Source organism: Numenius arquata, chromosome W, assembly GCF_964106895.1.
Source record: "Numenius arquata chromosome W, bNumArq3.hap1.1, whole genome shotgun sequence".
NCBI lineage: Eukaryota > Metazoa > Chordata > Aves > Charadriiformes > Scolopacidae > Numenius > Numenius arquata.
In genome coordinates, this window is record NC_133615.1 from 7,140,438 (window position 1) to 7,162,808 (window position 22,371).

The following is a 22,371-nucleotide window of genomic DNA, read 5'->3' on the forward strand; positions in this document are numbered from 1 at the left end:
CCCTTGCTCGCAAATCACCCCTTCTACGATGGACCATAGGGGACAAGGTAGTGAATTGTACTGTTTCTATTGTCCCATTGCCTGAGGGGGTACATGCATTGATAGGGCGTGACATCCTTGCACAAATGAGAATGGTCCTTACTTCGGACCCCCCTTTTTAGGAGCGGCCATTGCTTGGACTTTCCCGATCCCGCTTCGCTGGAGAACAACAGAACCAGTGTGAGTAGAGCAATGGCCACTAAAACGGGAAAGTCTAGAACAGGCGCACACACTCGTCCGAGAACAATTCGAACAAGGGCACCTAAGGCTATCGACAAGCCCTTGGAATACTCCCATTTTTGTTATTAAGAAGAAATCAGGGAAATATCGACTGCTCCATGATTTGAGAGCTGTAAATAAACAAATGTATGACACGGGAGCATTACAGCCTGGTTTGCCCAACCCAGCTATGATACCGGAAGGCTGGCACCTGCTTATTGTGGATCTAAAAGACTGTTTTTTCACTATTGCTTTGCATGAAGATGATAGACAAAGATTTGCTTTTACCCTTCCCGCGATTAATCGGGAGGGGCTGGACCAACGCTTTGAATGGACAGTCCTTCCGCAAGGAATGCGAAATTCGCCCACATTGTGCCAAATCTACGTTGATGCCGCCCTGCAGCCACTGCGACAAAACTGGGCCCGTACTCTAATCTATCATTATATGGACGATATTTTGCTGGCTCAACCGACACCCTTTTCTCCACAACAAAAGCAGGAGCTAGCAGAGCAGCTCAAGCAGAGAGGCCTGGTAATAGCACCCGAAAAGGTGCAAGAATCAAGCCCCTGGAAGTATCTCGGGTGGCGCATCACTGATACGACAATTCAGCCTCAAAAATTATCACTGCACCTGGACATTCGGACTCTTCATGATGCTCAGCGACTGCTAGGTGATCTACAATGGCTTCGACCTATTACAGGCATCCCCAATGAACTACTGAATCAACTGCGCCCCCTACTGCGAGGAACGGATCCTGCAACGCCAGTGCAGCTTACTGAGCAACAAAGACAAACGCTGCAACAAATAGCTTCCATGGTAACTACGCGTTCCACGCATCGGCGTGTTGAAGGTCTGCCCATTGACTTGACTGTTTTATGTGGTGAGCAGTACCTTATGGCAGCCTTAACTCAGCAAAAAATAAAAACGGGGGAGAAGCAGGGGTCCATCACTATCGTATTGGAATGGATAGCCCCTCCACTACAACCAAGGCGGACAATACAGGAAAAAATTGCCACGCTGGCAGACTTGGTCAAGAAGGGCCGGTGCCGTATTCTACAGATAGATGGTACCCCTCCAAACACGATATGGGTGCCAATGAAGCAGACTGATTTAGAGTGGTACTTGCAGAATTCTGAATAATTGCAAGCAGCACTACTCTATGATGGAGCGGCGTTAATAATTAAGCCGCTACCATCGCCCATCCTATCTTGGATGGAGAACATGAGCTGGATAGTTAAGCCAAAGCGATCCAGCCAGCCTATCTCACAGGCTCTCACGGCCTTTACCGATGCAGGCCGACGTTCCAGAACTGCCGCCATAACCTGGAAGGATGAGCAAGGATGGCAGCATCAAATCCTACAGGCACAGCCACAGGACTCTCTACAAACGCTGGAACTTTTTGCAGTGGTCTGGGCATTCATCAGATGGAAAGATATCCCACTAAATATAGTCACGGACTCTCTCTACGTTGCAGGCATAGTTAATCGCATTGAAGATGCGAGCCTGCGAGACTTGAAGAATCGATGCTTAACAGAATTACTAGTCAGCTTGCAGCTCGCAATCACGCAAAGAAATGACCCGTACGCGGTGATTCACATCCGGAGTCACCAGTGGGGAGAAGGCCTCGGAGAGGGCAATGCTCGAGCCGACCGCCTAGTTACGGTCACCACAGAGCCTCCGTTGGCACCGCACTGCCGAGCCCGAGAGGCTCACTCTGTCTTCCACCAAAATGCGAAGGGGCTAGCTCGGACTTACAAACTCTCCATAGAGGAAGCCCGAGCCATTGTCAAAGCTTGCCCCATATGCAGTCATCACAATTCGGGATTAGGACTCGGATGCGGAGTTAACCCTAGGGGATTGAAATCTAATGAGGTTTGGCAAATGGATGTTACCCATGTCTCTGCGCTTGGCCGATTGAAGTACTTGCACGTAACTGTAGACACATACAGCCATATGATATGGGCTACCCCACAGCCGGGGGAAAAAGTTCGCGATGTAAGGCGACATCTAACGAGTTGTTTTGCCGTCCTGGGAGTTCCAGGCACGATCAAAACTGATAATGGCCCAGCGTACAGCAGTGGGTCGTTGAAGCAATTTATGCAGCTATGGAACATCACTCACGTTACTGGCATTCCCCATTCCCCGACTGGGCAGGCCATAGTAGAAAGAGCCAACGGGACAGTAAAGCGTTACCTGGAGAAATTTAAAGACATTGTAGACGTAAGGGAAAGAGTACAAAAGGTTCTCTTTGTGCTCAACCATTTATGTGTGTTTGGAGATAGCAATGATCCGCCAATCGCGAGGCATTACGTGAAGTCAGAAGCCCCCCAGCCACCGCACATGAAAGTGCTATATAAAGATGCTAAAACAGGTCAATGGACAGGTCCCACAAAAGTGGTTTATGTGGGACGCGGCTATATCTGTGTTTCTACCGATACAGGTACCATCTGGGTTCCCAGCCGTTGGGTAAGGCCCGCCATCGACCACCCTGAAGTCGCCGCTGAAGGTGATCCGACTAATCACCGTAAACCAACGGACTGAGACCGCTGCGCCTGAGTGTGAACCACGAGGTCACAAAGACAGAAATTAATTGTACAGTCTGTGGGGTCTGTAACCCCTAGGTATTATGTGCATGCTATTTGCTTAGAAGTTGAAACAGAGAAAATGGTTAATTTAGGTATAGAAAGCTTTATAGTAGTTGCCTTAGTTGTAAGCATAAGAGCCATCCCATATAGCGAGATGTTTGACCCACGAGAAAATGTGTGGATAACTTTAGCTCGGTCACTCAACACGACCAGCTTTTGTGCAAGCCTAGCAACACCCCGCTCCCCATTTACTACGTGCCTTATAGGGGTGCTCTTGGAGACTGGTTGGGTCTGTCCGGATGGCTGAGAAACCTTTTACAGACAGGATTGCTAGTCTTAATCATTGTACTAATAGTGTTGCTTTGTGTGAGTTGTATGTTGTCTTGTATGAAAACCCTTGTGTTACGGATGTTTAACCAAGCCTGTGCCATTCAAAATAAAAACGGGGGAATTGTGGGAGAATGGCTAGCTGAGAAGGGTCACGTAGACATGATCCAGCTGGCCGAGCAAAAGCTTGAGAAACATTGGATTCAGCCCCCGTAACTGCTGGGCTGGCAAGGACACCTTGTCCTTGACTATAATTGTTGTATGATAACAGGGAGATTGCAGCTGCTCAGGCATGGGAAAAGAGGATGAAAGTAACTGTAAAGAAGGAACCAAGGGCGGAGTTGATCTTTCTAAGAACTAACCAATCATGAGCTTAACTTTTGTAATATGTATGAGCTAATTATGTTAGGACATAAAAGGCAACTGTGTGAATCAATAAACGAAGCTTGCTGATCACTCATATTGAGTGGCCCTGTCTTCCCTCCGTCGCGACACCCGGGTATTCCTTTTTACCTTTTTTGACTATCGGGGTTATGTTCCCCTTTTTCCAGTCAGCGGGAACTTCACCAGATTGCCACGATTTCTCAAATATGATGGAAAGCAGCTTAGCAACTTCGTCCGCCAGCTCCCTCAGGACCCGTGGGTGGATTTCATCAGGTCCCATGGACTTAATGGACTTAAGCACCTTCAGGTTCCTTAATAGGTCTCGAACCTGATCTTCTCCTACTGTGGGCAGTTCTTCATTCGCAGAGCCCTTGTTTTTGCCTTCCGTGACTTGGGCAGTGTGGTTAGAGCCCTTGCCGGTGAAGATCGAGGCAAAAATTGTTCAGTAGCTCAGCCTTATCCATATCCTGGGAGGCCAGGTCTCCCATTTCCTTCTGGAGAGGGCGCACAACTTCCCTAGTCTTGCCTTTGTCCCTGACATATCTGTAGAAGTTTTTCTTATTGTTTTTGATGTCCCTGGCTAGATTTAGTTCTGCCTGGGCTTTCGCTTGCCTGACCTGGTTCCTGGCCACTCGGACAGTTTCTTTATATTCTGCCCATTCTACCCGTCCCTGCTTCCACCCTCTATAGGCTTCCCTTTTGGTCTTGAGCTTGTCCAGCAGTTCCTTGTTCATCCACGCAGGCCTGCTGGCTATTTTGCCTGACTTCTTTTTTGGGATGCACCTCTCCTGAGCTTGGAGGAGGCGATCCTTGAATGCCAACCAGCTTTCTTGGGCCCTTCTCCCCTGCAGTTCTTTCTCCCACACTACCCTGCCAATCAGATCTCTCAGGAGACCAAAGTCTGCTCTTCTGAAGTCCAGGGTAGTGAGCTTGCTGCACACCCTCCTCGCTTTCCTATGAATCTTGAATTCTACCATTTTGTGGTCACTGCAGCCAAAGCTACCCTTGAACTTGACATCCCCCACCAGTCCCTCCTTGTTGGTAAGGACAAGGTCCAGCACGGCTCCTTTCCTTGTTGGCTCCTCGATCATTTGAAGAAGAAAGTTATCATTAACGCATTCCAAGAACTTCCTGGATTTCATGTGCCCTGCTGTGTTGTCCTTCCAACAGATATCAGGGTGGTTGAAGTCCCCCATGAGGACCAGGGTGTGCGAGTGCAATGCTGCTCCTATCTGTCTATAGAGGGCCCCATCCTCCCTGTCACTCTGATCTGGTGGTCTGTAGCAGATCCCTACTGTAACGTCACTTGCCCCTGTTCTCCCTTTAATCCTGACCCATAAGCTCTCTGTCAGGTCTTCATCCATCCCCAGGTGGAGCTCCACACACTCCAGCTGGTCATTGACATAGAGGGCAACACTCCCACCCCGTCAGCCCACGTCTGGAGTCTGTAACCCTGCATTCCAACACTCCAGTCATACGAGCCATCCCACCACATCTTAGTAATGTCAATAAGATCGTAGCCCTGGAGGCGTACGTACGTCTCTAACTCCTCTTGCTTGTTCCCCATGCTGCGTGCATTTGTGTAAAGGCACTTCAGCTGGGTGCCCAATGGGGCTGACTTACTGGCTGGAATGGCTCCATATCCTTTGTGTCGATCTTCAGGTGGCCTTCCTTTGTGGTGTTTTATCTGTGATTCCCGGATTCCTTTTGCCTCAGGAGCCTCAGGCCTGATGTTGTGATTCCCGGATTCCTTTTGCCTCAGGAGCCTCAGGCCTGATGTTATGCACCTTGTTTGCAGATGACACCAAACTAGGTGGGAGTGTTGATCTGCTTGAGGGTCGGCAGGCTCTACAGAGGGACCTGGACAGGTTGGATCAATGGGCCAAGGCCAATGGGATGAGGTTTAATAAGGCCAAGTGCCGGGTCCTGCATTTCGGTCACAACAACCCCAGGCAACGCTACAGGCTTGGGGCTGAGTGGCTGGAAAGCTGCCCAGCAGAAAAGGACCTGGGGGTGTTGGTGGACAGCCGGCTGAACATGAGCCAGCAGTGTGCCCAGGTGGCCAAGAAGGCCAAGGGCATCCTGGCCTGTATCAGGAATAGCGTGGCCAGCAGGACCAGGGAAGTGATCGTGCCTCTGTACTCGGCGCTGGTGAGGCCTCACCTCGAGTGCTGTGTTCAGTTCTGGGCCCCTCACTGCAGGAAGGACATTGAAGTGCTGGAGTGTGTCCAGAGGAGAGCCACCAAGCTGGTGAGGGGTCTAGAGAACAAGTCATATGAGGAGAGGCTGAGGGAACTGGGCATGTTTAGTTTGGAGAAGAGGAGGCTGAGGGGAGACCTCATTGCCCTCTACAACTACCTGAAAGGAGGTTGTAGAGAGGTGCGTGTTGGCCTCTTCTCCCAAGGGAATAATGACAGGACCAGAGGAAATGGTCTAAAGTTGCGGCAGGGGAGGTTTAGATTAGGTATTAGGAAGAATTACTTGACTGAGAGAGTGGTCAGGCACTGGAACAGCCTGCCCAGGGAGGTGGTGGAGTCGCCATCCCTGGAGGTATTTAAGAAATGTGTAGACATGGCACTTCAGGGTTTGCGTCTGTTTGTAGTTAGGTGTGGTGTGTGGTTGTGGGCGTTTGTTTTGGTTTGGTTTTGGTGTTGTGTGTTTTTTTTTCTTTTTTTTGTTGGTTGGACTTGATGATCTCAAAGGTCCCTTCCAACCAAGAAGATTCTTTGGTTCTGTGAAACAAAGATGATTAAGGGATTGGAGCATCTCCCTTATGAGGAAAGGCTGAGAGAGCTGGGACTCTTTAGCCTGGAGAAGAGAAGGCTGAGGGGAGACCTTATTAATGCTTACAAGTATCTAAAGGGTGGGTTGAAGGAGGATGGAGCCGGACTCTTTTCAGTGGTTGCCAGTGACAGGACGAGGGGTAACGGGCACAAGTTGGAATATAGGAAGTTCCATTCAAATATGCAGAAAAACTTCTTTCCGGTGAGGGTGACAGAGCCCTGGAACAGGCTGCCCAGGGAGGTTGTGGAGTCCCCTTCTCTGGAGATTTTCAAGACCCGCCTTGATGCAGTCCTGAGTAATGTGCTATAGGAAATCCTGCTTTAGCAGGGGAGTTGGACTAGATGATCTCTAGAGGTCCCTTCCAACTCTGACAATTCCGTGATTCTGTGATAATATTGACAAAATCTGCTGGAAAAGTAGCACAGCGAGCTGTAGGCAATCCAGGAGACTCCTGGAACGCATTGAGGATAACTTCTTAAGCCAGGTAATAGACAGCCCTACCCAGAGGGGATACAATACTGGGCCTGATGGTCACCAACACAAGTGAGCTAATTGGCGATGTCAAGACTGGAGGCAGTCTGGGCTGCAGTGATCATGCACTGGTGGAGCTTGCAGTCCTGAGGGATATGGGACAGGTGAAGAGTAAAGTCAGGACCCTGCATTTTAGGAAAGCAAACTTCCAGCTCTTCAAGGAGTTAGTCAATAGGACCCCCTAGGAAACTGCCCTCAGGGACAAGGGAGCAGAATGAAGCTGGCAGAACTTCAAGGACACTTTCCATAGAGCACAAGAGCTCTTGATCCCCAGGTGTAAGAAATCAGGAAAGAAAGGCAAGAGACCAGCATGGCTGAGTCAAGACCTGCTGGTCAAACTAAAGGGAAAGAAAGAAATGCACAGGCAGAGGAAGCAGGGACAGGTATCCTGGGAAGAGTGTAGGGACGCTGCTTAGTTGTGTAGGGATGGGGTCAGGAAGGCCAAGGCATGGCTGGAGCTGAACTTGGCAAGGGACCCAAAGAATAATAAGAAGAGCTTCTACAGGTATGTCAACCAGAAAAGGAAGGTCAAAGAAAGTGTACCCCTGCTGATGAACACGACTGACAAACTGGTAATAAGAGATGAGGAGAAGGCTGAGGTACTCAACAACATTTTTGCCTCAGTACTCACTGGCAACCTCTCTCCCCACCCCTCCCACTGTAAGAGAAGATCAGGTTCAAGACCACCTGAGGATCCTGAACACACAGAAGTCTATGGGACCTGACGAGATGCATCCCAGAGTCCTGAGGGAATTGGCTGATGTAGTTGCCAAGCCACTCTCCACGATCCTTGAAAAGTCATGGCAGTCAAGTGAAGTCCCTGGTGACTGGAAAAATGGTAATGTTGCACTCATTTTTTAAAAGGGTAGAAAAGAGGACCCTGGGAACTACTGACCTGTCAGCCTCGCCTCTGTGCCTGGGAAGATCATGGAACAGATCCTCCTAGAAGCAATGCTAAGGCACATGGAGGACAGGGAGGTGATTTGAAACAGCCAGCATGACTTCACCAAGGGCAAGTCTTGCCTGACCAACCTAGTGGCCTTCTATGATGGAGTGACTACATCAGTGGACAAAGGAAGAGCTACGGATGTCATCTATCTGGACTTCTGTAAGGCCTTTGAAATGGTCCCTAACAACATCCTTCTCTCTAAACTGGAGAGGTGAATTTGATGTTGGGTGGGTTTGATGACTGTTGGATGGATGAGGAATTGGTTGGATGGTCGCATTCAGAGGGTAGTGGTCAACGGCTTGATGTCCGGATGGAAATCGGTGATGAGTGGTGTCCCGCAGGGGTCTGTATTGGGACCAATACTATTTAATATCTTCATCAATGACATGGCGACATGGATAGTGGGATCAAGTGCACCCTCAGCAAGTTTGCAGACGACACCGGGCTGAGGTGTCCTGAGGGACAGGATGCCATCCAGACAGACCTGGGAGGAAAAGCTTGAGAAGTGGACCCATATGAACCTGTCCTGGTTTGAGGTAAAACAGAAGGAATTTTCTTTTTAGTAATATTATTTTTCAGCTAAGCTTCTTCTAACTAACTGAACTGAACTCTCTGAAACTAATGGCATATTTTTCAGTGTTGGCTTCTAGCAGAGATAAGGCCTCGAAGATGGCAAGATTCACACTAACTTACCTTCTAGTATCCCGAATCAATAAATATACATATGAGCAAAGGTACAATTCACAGATTAATGCTTATATATATAGAAGCAAAGCATATAAGCGCGCACACATACACACACATGCATACAGGTCTCCGATTGGGAATTTCTTAATAGCAGGTAATGCTAGCGAGCCGAAAGGTGCCCCTTTTAGGTCCTACCCGTTAACGGATGGACAGAAGAGCATCCACATCCATAAAGCTAATGTGTATCTCACAACATACAGGTGGAGAGGTGGATGAGAGAGAGAGAGGCTAGTCTATAGTTGAAATTTCCCTTTCTCAGATTTAGGGTAAATACTCACGATGCATCGGCATTCCACAACGGGCAGTAGTTGAGGCTTGAGAAGGGTCTTCTCTTGCCCTGGCCTCGAGGTGTCAGCCTGAGAAGGTATCTCAACTCAGGGGAGTAACTGGCCACAGCCTGCTGCGATCCAGAAGAGCTCAAAGGGTCTTTACTAGAATCGCTACTTATAGGATCCGAGACAATTGACTTTCGTCAGGTACTTTTCCATTCCGGCCCAACTCGGATGATAGTTATGCAAGCCCAGAGCTTGCTAGATCTTGGGGTCCTAGTATCCCTCCCTCAGTGGCCATGATTCATATGGTGTCAGGAGTGATCGATTATAGTTATTATCTCCAAGCAGTAAGAGCCACGGGGACTAGGCACACTATCGTGTTCTTGGTCTGTTGCTCTCCACCTTTTCTTTCTTTCATATTAGACCAAGACACAAGACACCAGGCCTGCTGGTAACAGATGGGAATAGCTTATCTCACGGGGGAAAAGGGTTCTAGGACAAGAGTTATCAGGTCTCATTGAGAGAGCTTTAAATTAGATTCGAAGGGGGATGGAAGGTAGGGGGGCTCAAGAGAGCTGGATGATATTCAAATACCACTTTCTCCAAGCTAAGGACTAGTGCATCCCTAAGAGCAAAAAATCAGGCAAGGGAAGCAGGAGACCTGTGTGGTTGAGCAGGGAGCTTCTGAAAAAACTCAAGTGGAAGAAGGAAGTTTACAGTGTGTGGAAGAAGGGACTGACCACTTGGGAAGATTGCAAGAATGCTGTTAGAGTATGCAGGGATGAAACAAGGAAAGCCAAGGCCTCCTTGGAATTAAACGTGGCAAGGGATGTCAAGGTCAACAGGAAGGGTTTTTTCAACTATATTGGAGGTAAAAGGCAAACTAGAGAAAATGTGGGCCCACTGTTGAATGAGACAGGTGCAATGGTGACAGACGACACAGAGAAGGTGAATGCCGCCTTTGCTTCAGTCTTTACTGCTCAGGCCAGCCCTCAGGAGTCCCAGACCTTGGAGGTAACAGAGAAAGTCTGGACGAAGGAAGACTTCCCCTTGGTTGAGGAAGATCAAGTTAGAGAACAGTTCAGTAAACTGGATATCTGCAAGTCCATGGGTCCTGATGGGATGCACTCACGAGTGCTGAGGGAGCTGGCAGAAGTCATTGCTGGGCCACTCTCCATCATCTTTGAAAGGTCCTGGAGAACAGGCGAGGTGCCTGAGGACTGGAGGAAAGCCAATGTCATCCCAGTCTTCAAAAAGGGCAAGAAGGAGGACCCGGGAAACTACAGGCCAGTCAGCCTCACCTCCATCCCTGGAAAGATGATGGAACGACTCGTTCTGGGTGTCATCTCAAAGCATATGGAGGAAAAGAAAGCTATCAGAAGTAGTCAACAAGGATTCACCAAGGGGAAATCATGTCTGACTAACCTGATGATAGCCTTCTATGATGGCATGACTGGATGGATAGATGAGGGGAGGGTGGTGGATGTTGTCTACCTTGACTTCAGCAAGGCTTTTGACACAGTCTCCCACAGCATCCTCATAGGCAAGCTTAGGAAGTGTGGGTTTTTCAGTCTTTTTTCAGTGGTACCCAGTGACAGGACAAGAGGTAACAGGCACAAACTTGAACATAGAAAGTTCCATCTAAACATGAGGAGGAACTTCTTTACTTTGAGGGTGGCAGAACACTGGAACAGGCTGCCCAGAGAGGTGGTGGAGTCTCTGTCTCTGGAGACATTCAAAACCCAGCTGGACACATTCCTGTGCAGCCTGCTCTAGGTGGACCTGCTTTGGCAGGGGGGTTGGACTTGATGATCTCCAGAGGTCCCTTCCAACCCCTATCTTTCTGTGATTCTGTGATTATGTTACATTCTGGTCCACTGTGTTGTTCTGCGGCCCAGGCTGGGAGGGAGATCACGTCAAGTACCAAGTGACCTGAAGGTGGGGGGGAGGTGCACCACCACAAAAGCGTAGAGGGTTGCACCTGTGGGGAGGAGCGGACAGGACAGGTGACCTCAGACTGACCAACAGGGTATTCCATTGCATCTGCATCATGCTCAGTATAAAAGATGAGAGATCAAAGGTGTCAGCCCTCTTTCTTCAATGGCCAGCATCCAAGGAGGATTCTGTCTGTTCATCTGCGATCTGTGCGTTCCTGAATCCATTTCCCGAGTTCAGCTCCCAAGTTCACCTCCCATCCATTGCTGAGTCCCATCTGGGACTTTCCCAGTGCCTGCCAGTGACATGATTATCATCCTGGGAGCTTGATACGGTTTTATATATATTGTATCTATTTCATTATTTTCTTATAAATATTATCTTTTCTTATTATTTTACTATTAATATTTCATTGAAGTAGTTTAGTTTCTTTTTCAACTCATAGTTCTCTCTTCCTCTCATTCTCTCTCCTCTCCTCTTAAAGGAGAGAGGTCAGAGAGCATCTGTCCTTTGTTTCAGTGGCCAGTCCAGCCCAAACCACAGCAGAACCTCATGAGACACAACAAGGCCAAGTGCAGGGTCCTGCACCTGGGTCAGGGCAACCCCTGGTATCAATACAGGCTGAGGGATGAAGGGATTGAGAGCAGCCCTGAGGAGAAGGACTTTGGGGTACTGGTGGATGAAAAGCTGGACATGAACTGACAATGTATGCTCACAGCCCAGAAGGCCGATCTTATCCTGGGCTGCATAACAAGAAGCATGGCCAGCAGGTCGAGGGAGGTGGTTCTGCCCCTCTACTCCACTCTGGTGAGACCCCACCTGGAGTACTGCGTCCAGCTTTGGGGCACTGAGCACAGGAAAGACATGGACTTGCTCAAGTAGGTCCAGAGGAGGGCCACAAAAATGATCAGAGGGCTGGAACACCTCTCCTATGAAGACAGGCTAAGAGAACTGGGGTTATTCAGCCTGGAGAAAAGAAGGCTCGAGGGAGACCATATAGCAGCCTTCCAGTACTTAAAGGGAAGGTGGGGAGGGACTCTTTATCAGGGAGTGTAGTAATAGGATGAGGGGTAACAGTTTTAAATGGAAAAAGGGTAGATTTCGATTAGATATTAGGACGAAATTCTTTACCAAAGAATCCCCTTTACCAAAGGTCCCTTCCAACCCAAACCATTCTATGATTCTATAAATTTATCTAAGAAGTTGCCCCAGAATGTGTCTTTAAGGAAGTCTCATAGATGTTATCATGATGCCACATAGCCATAGGCCTTTTGCATTAGTAGCTCTAAATGCAGTGGACCTCAATAAAGAATGATGTTATCTTCTTTTTCAACAGCAAGACTTTGATAGCAATATTTTCCAAAATTTTAAAGGGCAGATTTTTAGTAACCTACAATAAGAGTATATTCATTTTTATCATACCATTTCTGAAGGATCTTTGCTTTGTTTTTTTTTTATTACATTTAAGTGGTTTTACGATAACAAAATGGACAATCTTAGAACACTATCAGTCTGTTTATTTAATTTCTGCATACTTATAGCACAGATACATTAACAATCTCTTCAGACATACTGTGTATATAAAATCCCATTGTTTCTAGAACAGTAGGCTTACTTGTAAATTTAAAAACTCCTGTATTTTTGAAATCCAGGTTTTCATCATCATACTAAATTTGGAGTTTTCCATGGTACATCTGTCAGATCCTAATTGCTATGGACACATATCAACTGTAAATTTTTCTATTGCTCACAGAAGTCCGAGACAGTCTCAGCAATAATATATAGAAACAGTTTGTGGGATTTTGGTAGTTGTGATTTTTTTTTTTTTTGGTATAAAATACACTCTCTTACAGCTCTCTTAAATTTGAAATGTTATGGATAGTATTTTTATTAGTCATGTAAATTAAGAAATGTCTAAGGATATATTGATATAATTTAAGAAAACAGAGAGACTGAATGGTAAGACTAGAATTAGAAAACATTAGGGCAAAAAGTAAATGCAAACACCTGATTTAAAGCAGCTAATGTGCAGTGTGAAAGAAAATGAAAACCAGCTTTGGCTCAGGGTCAGTAATATACTTAAATAAAACAAAATCTGCTGAAATAAAAGACAAATTACTTGTTTGATGAGATTTTAATGATAAAGTAATATCTAAAGGGAGAAAAACTAACATTTATGATAACTAATCTAGCATATGTTTCTTGATTTCAATTCTAATTGGGTTCAGTCTTCTTAATTATTCCCATTCTTTTGCCGTACAGACAGTTGCTTTTGTTACAATAAGAGTGAACTTCACTTAGATCTAATTCTTAATTATACACTAAATCATACTGTCTCAGTTTATTTAAGCAAATGCTGAATCTTGATGGCCCTCCAGAGCCAGTGCAACTTTGGAAAGGTGAATTATACATTATGGCCTGTGTTACAACAGAATTTGTCAGAGACAGGCAGAATCTTTACCTTGAGATTTATAGTGCTGAACCCCTCATTTAACCTTTAAATATTCTTGTATATACAGTTACTTCATATGTTAGTTACATTGAGCTACAAGCAGCTCAGAATAAGTAGGCAGAAATAGGCAGAGAAAAAAGAAAAAAGGAAAAAAAAGGCACCCAGAAAGAAGACAAAAAACTGAAGCCACGAACTATAAATCCTAATGACACCTATACTTGAAAGCTGCTGCTTTTTAATGCATGCTATAGAAAGCAACTGCTAAACAGATACTCAAAATGAACCTAAATGTTGTGATTCTTTGTATACCAAAGAGCTTTATTTACAACCAGAGGTTTACTTTTGCCGGACTGCAGGTCGGTGCTGCACAGCCCTGCACTAGAAGCATGTTTGATTTCTGACACAGGCTGGGGAGTCTCCCTGTTCCCCTCCTCCTTTGGACGGATACCACCTGCCCCATGGTCTCTGCTGTAGAGGTATGGGACACCCTGCAGCAGCTTTTTGCAGTAGTTACTGTCATCTCACACCAAACAAAGAAGCAGAACAAGATTAGGAGATGTTTCCAAGCCAGTGAGAAATCACTGCTTGGTGCCAAGATTCAAGGTCATTTCCAAGTCTGGACAGTGAGAGACAGCTTCACAGCTCACACAACATTGCACACGCAACTGTGCGAGGGAGGACAGTGGTTCCCACTGCCTGCCTTGGTGAAATGAACACTTGACTGAGTGCTTGACTAATCATGAGAGAGGCCAGAAGCTATAGCAGGAGATTGGCTAAATATTTCTAAATAAGAAGATAAGAAGGTAAGATTTCAGCAACATATACCTACCTTTGAATAGAAAGTCCATGCACAAATATACACATGTGGTTTTTCAACTGAAATATGTTACACCAATTATTCTGTATTACAGCTACATGTAATATTTATTCCAGTTTTCAAAAAAGTCAGACAGTAAAACCTGCACAAATTGGGGTTTGCATTAAGAACCAGCCTAGGCTCACACACAAGCTGAGAGCAACAGACAAAAAAACCCTAATCTGAAACAAATACTGGTCCTTTCAGAAGATTCAATCTTTGCTATTCTGAGTAGCTACAGAATTATTTTTTAATGAAAACGGATAAAAGAAAAAGCAAAATTTTTTCTGTGGAAGATTAACATTCAAGAAACAACAGAAAGGCAAAAGCTAAGGCAAAAGATTAGAAGATCTCAAAAAGCTCACGACAGAGGAAAAAGACTAAATGGTAAAAGCAAACAGTCTGTAGAGCATGTTGCAACATTTCAGACCTACTTGTACTTACTGGCATGTCTAAGAAATGAACTCATCAATAAAAGCCCATGATGTTTGCTCTTCATCATTGATTTTGAGACCAGAACTATCCTGAACAGGTTTACATCAATCACTAATGTTGAACCTTGAGGACTGTGAAAAACATGGCTTTGTCTCTTAAAACATTGTCAGTAAAGAATCTACCAAAAGAACAACACAATTTCCACTAATAAAAAAGCCCTTCATCGGCAGACATTAATTAGCGCTGAATGCTGCTCACAGTGCTGGACTAACCTCAGGATATCGGAAAGCTGAGTTCAGCACTTCAAGCTTGGACGCTTATTCGCATCTCTGGAGACAAATTTTTCTTTAGCTTGCAATCCTGCTGGCTTTAGCAAGGCAAGTATTATATTATTTGCCCCATGGCCTGCAAAACTGAGTTGGAAGTCTCTGAGCAAGGCCCCTCCTGTGGCTTTCAGCACTCTCCTTTTGTAGCTGGGCTAAAAGTAACACTAGAACAGTCTCATAAGGGTTTTTCACCTTCTCTAGTAGAGCTTTTGCTTAAATTGAAAATTAGAAGGGAAAATCCTCGGAACACTACACTATTTCTCATGGTTTCTGTACGAGGAAAGTACTGATTGATCCCAGGGTATCATACAGAAGGAACAGTGATCCACCTCTCATCAAATGGGCTGAGCTTTAATGGTCACCATCTTTCAGCAAGTCCTGTTTATGTATAGGTTGTCCCCTCTGAACTGTTTAGATCTGGCTTATAACTATTCTCATATTTCAGTTAGCACATACGCTGTCTTATCTAAGAGATCAACAATTCGATTAACTTGTATAAGTCAAATGAATAGTAAGGCATAGCTGGCAGAAAGGCTGAGAGTCTGTGAAGAGCCATGTTATTAATTGTGCTTTTGTTATGCTTTGGAGAAAATAGTTATGCCTAGTGAAGTTATCTCTCTTGCTTTCACCTACTTTGAAACACTCGGCACTGTCATATATAAAGATCATCTCCAGAGGGAATATGCAAACTGCACAGGGGCTGTTTAAGGCTCAAGTCAGCATCAAAATTTTCTGCAAAGTTTTGAGTTCATAGCAAACTTCAGCATTTCTGTCACCTTGTTTATTCCAGTGACCAAGACAACACTATAGTGAATGACGTGAGCCATCATATTCTCATGGTTACTCCAAAAATAAAATGCAAACAACTTCTGCTATGCCTGCATAGGATATGGTATTAGGATGTATGATTAGCTACTACATGTAGACCTAGCACAGCACATATCAAGATACAGCTAAGAACCCTAAACAGTAAATCAAATGACCTAAATCAAATCCTAAAATAGCATATTTGCATTAAATGGGTATATACAATAGCTACAAGTTGGATAATCTCTTTGTGGGTTCTCTGCTAATATCAAAATAAGGGACTGCAGGGAATCTTTCCATGCTGCAGCCTGTTTTGTCTGATCTCTATAAACAAGCCTGGCATCTCTTCTTTAACAATCCCAACATACTGTTGTCAAAACTCCCCCCACCAAACATTTACCAAAGTGCTATGGACACATGCCACTAGTGTTGCCCTCCTTGTTCTGAGTGGGCTCTACCACTTTTCTTATCCCTGGTCTCCTTGGCATGCTTTACAGGTGCTAAGATATGGATTCTCACCTTCTGACTTAGAAGAGCTTAACCGATACCCTTAAGGAAGGAGCTGAGGTGTTCTGATCTGCCATCTGGATGTATTGATCTCTCCTCTTTGACTGCAGTTCAGTCAACTCCTGTAGCAGGCACAGCTGGCCGTGCCACGTGAAGAAGCAGGCTCCCAGGCCACTTGCTCTTTCCTGCTCTGAGAGCCTGTATGACCAGGCAGTACACTGGAGTGGGGAAAGGAAGCAGCTGGAAGCTAACACTGGGGGAAAAAAGGAATATTTTCCAGTGAAACTGGTTCCTCAAACCAACTTCCCATGTGACTGCAAAAAAACTTGTGCCAGCACATGCAAGGCAGGAGTGAAGGTTTGGGAATGAGCAGCCAGGCACAGAAAAGCCAAATTCTTTCACTGATAATGAAGCGCTTATTTCAGGAAAAAAACCCCAAAAAACAACAACCACCCTTGCTCCTTATGAGATGCCTAAAGCTGAGTGCCAGTGACTCTGCACAGCTTAAAAATGATGCGGGGGCACACAGCGTGGAGTAAAAGGCTCAAGAAGAAATCCAGTCAGTCCCTTGTCATGACTTGTGATGCGAGTCCAGCAGCAGGAATGAGCATAAAAGACAAAAGAAATCAGCTTGCGTGGTTTGCACTTGCTGCACATGGATTTATGGAGAGTAATTTATATTGATTAAATGAACGTGAAATTTTGGATAACGTCTCTGTTGCTGTGTTGACAGTATAACCAGCTCCAACAATTATGATACATGCGCATGTTAAGAGAGGAATAAGCAAGCCAGTTTAGGAAATAACAATAGCATGAAGTTTTATACAAGCTTACTACTCAGCTTTGCTTTGTTTGAAATTTGAAAAACTGAAGATATTTTTTTCACTGTTGTTTAAAATTGTTTCTCTATGCTTTTTAGTTCTACTAGGAAGAATAAAGAATAAACAGAAATGTCAAATTATCATTAAAAATATGAGTTTCAAAGTATAAATTGTTCCAACAAAACCAGGAACCAAAGAACATGGGAAATACTGATGTACACCTTATAAAATTTCCAAGTTCATTTCTAGATGATTAAGCTTGAGCTAAGCATCCAAATTAAATCATCACATTTTAAAGGAGAAAGAAGGAAAATTATGGTAATCAAGAGACTACAGTTATAACTGTAAAACAGAACTCAAAAACCTTAGTGCTTTTTGGGACCTTATCTTAGCATAAGAGAGAAAAATTGTTGGACAACAGAAAGAGTGGTAAGAGTGGAGTGGGTAGACAGAGTGTTCACATGACAGAAACATGTAAAATATATATATCAGTAGCAGAGCTAACAATGCCATCTACTAAGTCTTCCTTACACATCCCACTACAAAATCAGGTATTCAATTGCTTGACGCTTTGCTATAATTTATTCATTTGAGTTGAGAATCTCAGCATCAGGTGCCTGTCTTTTATGGAAATCTCCAGCCAAAACAGTTCAGCTATTCCTAAGCAGGTTAGAGAAATCAATTTGCTCATGCTAAGTACCTTGGTGTTCTTCATTTTGAAAACAGCCTTTCAATTAGGAACGTGTCATCATCTTGTGGAAATCTGCCCCAATTCCACTATCCATCATACCGAGGGCTTCACACCATGCCTAAATTTGCACTGGCCCTTTGCATGGGGCATAATTTTATTATGAGGCACAGATAGACCTATTACTTTTATTAAAGTGACTGCTTATATAATTCTATTGTAGGTCAGTGTAGGTCTTGGTCTGTTGGCAAGACATTTGTGCTGTTATCTGAGCTGGGAAACCAAACCCAGGAGTGATCCTTTTTGAATCCTGAAGGCACAGAACATGGTGGCACATGTTGGAAATTCCTATGACAGTGGCAAAATGCTGACAGATTAATCTACACCTGGCCCCTGAGCGTGCCTGGTAAGTCTCACCAAACTATAAATCAAATATGTTTTTACAAGTTTTCTTCTTTTAGAAATCACTCAGCAAATATTTTGAGCTCAAATCAGGATCCTTTTTCTCATAAAAGTGCCAAGCCCTTTTCAAACCATGTTAACTGAGGAGCAGATTAAAGTATCAGTTGCTTCAGAAATACAGGAACTGTTAAGCATCTAGAGGAACAGCACTACAAAGGAGTATCTCTAATGCTGCCTTGCAGAAGGTAAGTCAAAGAGCCATTACCCATTATCACTGCAGAAAGCCTGTAAACTTCTTCCAAACAGCTGCCATCACATTTGGCAGAAGTGGATTTGCGTGATGGGGCTCTCTGTGCTCCAGTCTGCCCTCACCCAGTTGCACTACGCGAGTCCTTGGAGCTAACCTCTGAGGATGAAACCATCATGGTGAGGAGGGCAGGAGTGTATGTATGCATGCATGGACACACATACCCATCTCTCTCTTCCCCCTTCAGCGGAATTGGAAAGGAAAATGATTTCCTATCTTAAACTGATTTCAGACAAGGCAAACAAAAAAGCTAAAGAACAGATATTTCATGATTAAATAAGCTAGGACTTTCCAACCTGGAAAAGAGACAGCTTAGTAGTGAGATCTACAAAATAAGAAAGAACAGAAAAGGAACTGGGATTGATTATTCAACTGTCCCTTGCAATACAAAAAAAAGGGGCAGTTAACCCTACTAGTAAGTAGAAGGTTCAAAGGAACAAAAGGAAACATTTCTCCAAAAAACTTGTTGAGTTGTGAAAGTCCTTATTACATGGCATTTGGGATCCTAAAATTTTATACATATGTATGTTCAAGAGGACAATACCCAACTTTACAGTAAAAACTATTCAAAGTTAATAAATATAAAGGCACCAACTCTGGCTCCAAACCCCCCCATCACTGGAGGAAGGCAGAATATTCAGTGCTTGCTCTATTGTGCTCTTGACTATGCATTTGGTAGGCAACCATTTAAGATATAGGAAATAGGATTCAAGGCTAAAGGAATTTTAGTCTTCCTTGGCACAGCTATTACTGTTTTACAGCTGTTTTGAAAAGAGAAGCCTGCAAGGAAGACAGACGAGTATCAACCGAATGTGTTTTAAAATATTTTTTCTACTACAAAATAAATTACACTTTATTTAATCAGTCAGCCTAGTCTTGTCACCCCTGGTCAATAAGTTATATACTCAATCTTAGTAAGGCTTGCTATGTAACACAAGCATGATACATACTTTTGTTTCTTTTCTACTTTTAGTGACGTGCGGAAAACAGACTCCACAACCTGTGGGGTTGTAAAGTAGGTATGTTTATTCGGCGCCGGGCAGCATGGGGGGTCGCCCCACCACAATCGTGCGCGCCCACCGCGGCAGTTAGCTTAGGATTTATACAACCAAGCCTTACATATTCAAGGGGCGCCTATACATATCCATAACCTTTCCCCGAAAAGGCGGTCTTTATTACAATGAGTTCCGAGAAATCATTTCCATGGTCTCTGCCTTTAACTCCTCCCAGCTGTGCACACACAGTGCCTCCTGGTGGTCGTGGGCCGGGGTCTCGGGGATGAAGGCTGTATGTCTTCCTCGCTGTGCACCTTTCACCTTTAATGTTAATGTGCTGCTCCAGGCCACAGGACTGGTTTCAGCCAGATGATCGCTCTCTCAAGACAACTGGGTTCCTTCTTTGAATACCAATTGTTCCCTTATCTCCCAGGGAGGCCAGATGTGACCACTTTATTGTTTCAACACATCCTTTCTTTGCCTAAAACACCTTATGCAATGGCTTAAGGCTATAGATATATAGCTTAAGCCAAGCAATGGCTCTACTATTAACCCTTGAGTGTTAGTTCCCCTTATCAATCCCCCCTTTTCTAAGAGATTAGTAAATTCTTTTACTTATTCCTACAGCATGTTTTCTTTCTCTAAGCATTTCTTAAAATATTTTCCTGACTCGACTTTTTGTCGAAGCCGATGCTTCTTCCAAAGTTCGTAATCACTTGCGGTTCCTTTTGCACAACACATAAAGCATCTAAGTAAAGTGCAAATCGCAGTCCCTAAGACTATCATTGTAATTAATAATACAAACAACTGCCTAAACCAAGCAAAGTCAGGCAGCCACAAGGTTAATTTTTTCCAAAGATCAGAAAAACCAAGTGAAGTATCATCTTGAGATACTTGGTGTAGTACCCTTGACTGTTGCCAAATTCGAGCAATGTCCGTTTCAACTCTTTTCTCTTGATTTATATATGAGCAGCAACTCTGGTTTATTATTAAGCAAACTCCTCCCTCCTTTGCCGTAATCAAATCTAGGGCCATATGATTTTGCAAAACTACCTTACCAAGGGAAGATACTTCAGTTTGTAGTCCCTGGATAGCATCCACAGTAAGATTCTCAATTTTCTCCATGGTGGCTGAGATGTTCACTATAGCCTTTTCTAATTCACTTACTCCTAACTGGGGAAAAAGCCATCTCACAAAACTATGGAAAGCTGATGGCCTCTCCGCGAGAGGATTATTCGGGATTCCGCGTACTTTCCGCTAGTGTGCCCGCATAATCCCTGGAGGAGGGTGCGAGTGATTATATACTTTATTTTGGGGAACCACGTACCCCAGCGTGCAGACCCCATCCCAGTAGTTAGGTAAAGATTTCCTAGCACGCCCATCTCCACATAGCCACCAGAGTCCGTCGGAAATACAACTATAGGAATAATTGAGCCATAATTCCATTGTTATTGCTTGCGGACACCCGCCACGGTTGTCATTGATAGCCTTCCCTCTTTCACATATAGTCCCATTAAGATCTGCTGTTAGATTGAGATTAAAAACTCCAACCTTTGGGGCAGTGTTATTATGTCTCTTTATGAATATTGGCTTTTCCAATATCTGCAGATCGAATTTGAGTGGGTGGACACTATTATTCCCACATGTGTATTTTGGGACTTCGTGGCCCTTTGGGGGTATTGGAGTCTGGAAGCCCCAGCAAAGAGTCTCACCAGTAGGGAGACGGGATTGGTATTGACCTGGGGCACAGCCACCTTCTATATTCCATAGGAGGTTTTCCCCTGTAGGTAAAGTGGAATTATTTAGATTGTCATAAGGCCAGCTCCAATTTGCTTAAGAGACTGGTATTCCAAGGAGGGGGAGTTCTAAATTTCCCTTGGGAAGGGCTGTGCATACCCAGCAATTGGAGAGGTTCAGACTATCTGCTACAGATTTAGTCATCTGTATATATTTCCACAGTTCCCCACAACATAATGACTATGTCCATGAGAAAATAGTTTTCCCGGTTGGGCTTGCGTGACCTTCCATGGAGATTTATGTGCCTTTTTCACTCTGGTGTGGTGGATCCAGGCGCTCTGCTCCTTGATTTTGATTGCTGTGAAGGAGGTGAGTAGTACCTGGAATGGTCTTTCCCACTGTGGCTCCAAAGTCTTTTCTGTAAGAGACTTTACATATACATAGTCTCCAGGTTGTATGTTATGTACAGGCCCATCCAAACCCCTACTTCGAGTCCCAACCACATGTTTCTCAATTTTGCTGAGTTGTCTGCCTAATGCCACCATGTAGGAAGTCATGATTTCATCCCCAGCTTGTGTGGACATTCCTTGCTGTATTCCATAGGGTCGTCCATACAAGATTTCAAAAGGACTCGGTCCTTCCTTCACTCTTGGTCTAGTTCGTATGCGCAGGAGAGCCAAGCGAAGGGACTGAGGCCAGGCCAAGTTCGTTTCCTGCCCCAATTTCACAATCTGCTGTTTGATTAGGTGGTTCATTTTTTCTACTTGGCCACTCGACTGAGGGCGATATGGGGTATGAAGCTGCCAATCTATACCCAAATGGCGGCTAATTTTTTGTACTATTTTTGAGATGAAATGCGATCCTCTATCAGAGGATATGGTTGCTGGAACCCCAAAACATGATATTATTTCCTGTATTAATGTTCTAGCTACCTCCCGAACCTTGGCTGTCCTGGTAGGGAATGCCTCTGGCCAACCTGAAAAGGTATCAGTTAATATTAATAAATATCGATACCCCCCTTTTCTTGGGAGTTCTGAAAAATCAATCTGCCATTGTTGCCCAGGCCTGTTGCCCTTCCCAATTTGGCCCATTTCTGGTTTGGGGGTATTTTGGGGATTAGTCTGGAGGCAAAGATCGCACTGCTGAGTCACTTGTCTCACAGTGGTGTATAAATTTCTAGCTACAATTTCCCTAATTAGTTGTTTATATAGTGCCTCTGCCCCCCAATGCCTCTTTCTATGTTCTTCCCTTATCAGAGACCATAC

The 22,371-nt window shown here is 44.7% G+C and overlaps 2 protein-coding genes across 2 annotated transcripts in view; both read right to left on the reverse strand.

The window, feature by feature from the left end:
- Nucleotides 1-22,371, reverse strand: part of LOC141476557 (growth hormone receptor-like) — a 103,573-nt gene that overhangs the window by 39,740 nt on the left and 41,462 nt on the right. The window lies entirely within an intron of this gene.
- Nucleotides 19,991-20,815, reverse strand: LOC141476720 (endogenous retroviral envelope protein HEMO-like). Its single transcript, XM_074165526.1, is given in 1 exon segment — nt 19,991-20,815. A coding segment is annotated over 1 exon segment (825 nt).